This window comes from Mercenaria mercenaria, unplaced genomic scaffold, assembly GCF_021730395.1.
Source record: "Mercenaria mercenaria strain notata unplaced genomic scaffold, MADL_Memer_1 contig_856, whole genome shotgun sequence".
In the NCBI taxonomy this organism is placed as follows: Eukaryota; Metazoa; Mollusca; class Bivalvia; order Venerida; family Veneridae; genus Mercenaria; species Mercenaria mercenaria.
Window position 1 is genome coordinate 13875 of NW_026463765.1, and position 5155 is coordinate 19029.

The 5155-nt window shown below is 33.6% G+C and overlaps 1 protein-coding gene across 1 annotated transcript; it reads right to left on the reverse strand.

The window, feature by feature from the left end:
• Positions 1-376: 376 nt before the first annotated feature.
• Positions 377-3400, reverse strand: LOC128554897 (uncharacterized). The gene has a single exon (XM_053536234.1). It carries the CDS (start codon positions 3374-3376, stop codon positions 1628-1630), a length of 1749 nt encoding a protein of 582 aa, XP_053392209.1. The 5' UTR covers positions 3377-3400; the 3' UTR covers positions 377-1627.
• Between the last annotated feature and the right edge of the window lie 1755 nt (positions 3401-5155).

Here is a 5155-nt window from a genome sequence, read left to right on the forward strand (position 1 = left end):
AAAATAAGAAATAACATGCTTAAAAGGGATCGAATCAGCTAGTTATTTATAGATGGTCAATGACTGTTTAGATGATGAATTTGTCCATTTCCGAAACACATCTAAATACGCATAGAGCAATACGCATTCATTTAGCCGCATTCCGCATGTAACAATTAGCATCGTCTATCATTCCAAACAAATTCTTGCAAAGGTTTCCGTTTATCAGAAGAAAGTTACAATTAAGTCTATATAAATGACACACTATTTGTTTTCAATACAACTAAGCGATAATACAAATAATAACACTTATAAGAAATATATCTCGTGAATTGTTAATGTGCAAACCACCTACTTGACTGCAGTTCACACAAAAATATATTTATATTGATGCTTCAATGACGGGTTTAAACAAATTCATTATCAACTTTGTACTATCAAATAAAAAGCGTTTGTACTCAAATAACTTTTGATATGTACTAGTGCACAGTCTAAAGTAACAAATTATCTGATTACAGAATACGAATGATCTTGCTCTATTCTTAAAGAGAATTCCTATAGTTGTTTTCCTTTCATAGAATTTTTTCAAATTGACATATATGATAGGAAAATTAGTGCTGAAAACAATGAATAAATAAAAACAATGGGTCACCAGGCTTGTTTTTGTGAAAATTTGTTTTGAACACACCCACTGTTGCTGAAACTGCCAGGCTGAGCGATTTTTCAACATTTTCATAATTTTCTTTTTTATAAATACCAACCAAAATATACATCAAGACAGCACAATAAGTTTTATTTTTATTACAGATTTTATTATATACTTATTTGATATAATAGTCATATTTGTAATACTATATCCTTACAATAATGGGTACAAATGAAAAAAAAATATTGTTTCATATTCACTTTTGTGAATTTTTTTCAATGAAAAATACCCATAGTGAAGAGTACATTTTTTAAATTTTGAAAAAACTGTTTCATAAATTTTTTTTCCTGTTTTTCCGGTGTATAAATAATTGTATTGTGAGCATAAAAATGGCTAAAAATGTATGAGTCACCAGGCTAAATTTTATGTTAAGACCGCTCGAATACAACACCTGTTCGGGCGAAAAATGGCGCGAACCTGACCAAACTGATTACATGTATATCTGTTATAAGTTAAAAAAAAAGTTTTAAAAATTCTTAATTCTTTCTATAATTGAATACTAAATAATCTGAAAGGTGATACTGTCTTATCAGTACTAAGTGAATTGTCTTACATTATATGAACAACACAGTCTTTGTACTAAAATGCGACGTGAAAACACAACCACAAAAATGGCAAGATACCTGTCAGGCATGATACTTGTCAATACAACATACACCAGTATCAACATTTGATTACTGAGAAAACTTATCAAAAATGTTATTTCATTCAAGATTCCTCATATTTAAGATTGTCTGTCACATGTTTCAACAAATGTTGACTTCACTTCTGTTTTCTATAGCCAGAAAGATGCGCATAAAAACTATAGGAATTCCCTTTAACAATGTAAAACACTAACATGTAGTTGAGGGGTTCATTGTAATTACAAAAACTCAAGTTTATTCATTTCTGTTTCAGCAAAACTATCTAGTTGTGACGGAGTACCGAATGCCATCGGATCTATTATGTAACTTTTAACAGCTGCAACTTTCTTCCACCATTCATGTTACTTGAGACAGCAATAAGTGATTTGTTCTTGGAAACACAGATTCTGTATGGACCTATCATATCTAATTTGTACGATGACAGAAACCGACCTGCTTGAGAGATTTGTACAATGGTATGCGCTTGATTATTGCAAATCAGGATACAGTCGGATGGACCTACTGCTACACTACGTGGTTCCTTGATCTGGTCATCATTGACAACAACTTTGGTGTTGCTCGTGATGTCATATATGTAGACAGTATGTTCGTATCTATCGGTGAGGACCACTTTATCGCTGTTCCGTATATATGTATAAGCACTAGTGTTTATAGGATATTTCTTGTTTGGAAAGTTGATACTGAAATCTTTTTCTTCTCCTGACAGAGATACAATACGAAAGGGCCTTGTATCATCAATAGTTCCAACAACAAAGTGTCTCTCATCTTTCATACATATAGAGTCATACTGTGTTTTAACTTTACATGTCCTATTTAAAGTTATTTCATTTGATTTACTGACACGAAGAAAGGCAATCGTGTATTTACTACCACTTGTTATCGCCACTTCCTCCTCAGATACAGCAATTACACTCTGTGGTATAAACGATAATTGATATGATCCTACTTTTTCAAGCTTCTCATTGTAGATCAAACATTTCTTGTTTTTATTATCCACGGTAACTACTCTACCATCCAGCAGGAAATCTAGTCCAGAGTATAATGGCTCTTTGACATCATCACCAGTCTGCTTCAGATCAATGGAAGTAATGTTTGTTAATTTAACAATCGGCTCTACAGTTTTTATAGGTTTTGCAGCTTCCGGTACAGAGTATTTTAATGTCAGTTGTCCCGGAACGTAATCAGAAATCGGAAGTAGAGGCAGTTTCATAGTGTTATCAAAATCAAATGAAATGGTCACAGTTTCTAACCTTTGACATTCCTTGTCCACGTTGCTGCTAAGTTCATCGACTTGTTTCTTCATTCTTTGTTCCAGTATAAACTTTTGTGATGGTGTCACGTTCTGATGAATGTTATCGATTGTTTCCAGAAATTTGGTTGCATCAGCAATATGTTTCTCACTGTCTGACTGTTTCTTTGTCAGCTTATTGACTGTTTCTGTCTTAAATGATTCAGCGTCTTTAGCAACGGAAACTTCCAAATCGTCAAACAGTTTCATTACATCATCACGCATTCGTCTAATTTTCAAAGACAATTCTTTAACATCTTGATTCAGTTTCTCTTTTGATGACTTGGTATTTTTAACGATCTTTTCAGCCTTCTCTCTTACTTCCTGCAACTTGACCTTTAATTTGGAACTTGCTGATGCAGACCTTTCGGCAATCTTTTGAATTTCTACGACACTGTGGCATTTCCGGTGATCCACAATAGCACATGTACTGCAGCAAAGCTGATTCTCATCTTCACAGAAGAACTCTAAAACTTTATGATGCTGATCACATTGGTCTAACCCCTTCATATCAAACGCAACTTGTTTCGTTTTCACCTCTTTTGCATTCACTAGCTTGTGATTTCTCAAGAACGCGTGCGTTGTATGTACGTTTGAACATTCTGTGCACTGAAACTCGTCACATGTTGAACAAAACACACCAGCTACTGTTTGTTTTTCCTTGTTTGAACACGGTTGACATAATATCTGCTCTGTTCGTCCAGGAACTGCATCACCAGAGCTGTTGTTTTTCATATTCCCACTCTCCTTTTCCGCCATTTTAAACCGTATGATAATATTCTGTTTACACAAACAGCAGATACGCTGTGATTAAATAATGCAAGTATGTTTAAACTTGTGTTGTAAGATAAATTCACTTAGATCAAAAGTAGGCCTAGAATGCGGAAGTAAATTGTGTTTGGTAGGTGTACACATTTTATCGTGTATTATAATTGCTTTTTTTATTTATTGAAAAAAGTACACTGCTTAATATAATAAGTTATGATACTTCAGAATACATAACAAATGAAAATAACAAGAGATATGGGATGTTAAAAGTTTTTTAAAAAGTAATGAAATATTTAGCCGGATGATTTAAGAAACGAATACATTTTCAAACTTTCGGTGATTATGACTTACTGGACGGCTGAGTATTTCTACAACACTTTCAGATGATTCACTCAAACGGGCTACAGTTAAACCTGCCTTAGCGGTCACCTGCATTATGCAGCCACTTGTCTTAATTAAGCAGCAAATAAGTAGTCTTTCAAAATCGACACTTTGTACTTATTGCAACATGTCTTAAGCAGCCAGAAAGTGTGGCACCCTTGGCTTGCTGTTTTATACAGTTTGCTGGACGTGCTCTAGTGTTGAGAATCAGTGAAATTGTGAATTAATCAGTGCAATAATATCGCATCATTTATTAATTAATCATGACGGAAAGCAGACATGTTTGTTTTTCAAACTTAAATAAAAAAGTTTACCTTTCTATTTTTGGCAACGAGATAATTCAAGTATTTCAGTAATTTTGCGGATAATACAGCGATATTTCTTATATTACAATTAGTATTCACATTTTATATTTCCAACTTCACAGTTCATGAATCACTGTTCATAATTTGAAGTTAATATTTCATTCTTCTTACTTCATATGTGAAATGTGAATTATGCAGTGCGAACTGTGAAGTGCGATGTGTAAGGTATGTAGTGTTAACTAATAGGTATGAACTGTGAGTAATATTGTAATATAGTATGCTGTGAAGTTCGAAGTGCTAACTATCATACGTAACCTGTCAATTATGACCTCTGGAATGTGAACAGCTGAAATATGAACTGTGTAGTGTGAACTACCTAGTGTGTGTCCTATGAAGTGTGAACAATAATAAGACGTGCGACCTGTCGTAATTTCACAATTCATAATTTCATTGTTATGAAATAGTGAAGTTTTAAGTTTGAATTGTACAGCATTAAATGTGAAGTATAAAATGCGAACTATGACTGTAAAGAGTTTGGAGTATGAACTGTATGGTTTTAACTGTGAGTAATACTGTACTGTAAGATTCTGTGAAGTGCAATGTGTGAACTCTTAAGTGCAAACTCGTTTGAGTGACCTCTATAATGTGAACTAAAAAGTGTGAACTTAAAAGTGTGAACTCAAAAGTGTGAACTCTGAAGTGTTGACTGTGAAATATGAACTTTCGTATAATGCCATTATAAATTCATTTTTCTCACTCTTGTCTACCACTAGTGCATGTGCGTGGGTTATGTATAAATGATCAAAATATAGAGCACTTGTTACTTTATATATCTATAAGCAACTTATTGATCCCGATCTGTTTGATACATTTTAGTAACAATTTTAAATATTTATAATATTTCACCCAACCCTAAAGCCCAGGTAACAGTTTCTTGATCTCGTGATAAGCTTCACGAAACGACATAGAGGAAACATATCTCACATGAAACGTTATTAGGTAGTGGTCCTTTGCCAAGTGTTTAAAAGCTGTGTCCATAGTACCAGATTGGGCCGACGTAGGGACCCGTGTTTATACAAAGAGT

What these genes read in the sequence shown, in the direction of transcription:
- LOC128554897 (XM_053536234.1), bottom strand. Translation starts at nt 3,376, where the DNA reads ATGGCGGAAAAGGAGAGTGGGAATATGAAAAACAACAGCTCTGGTGAT.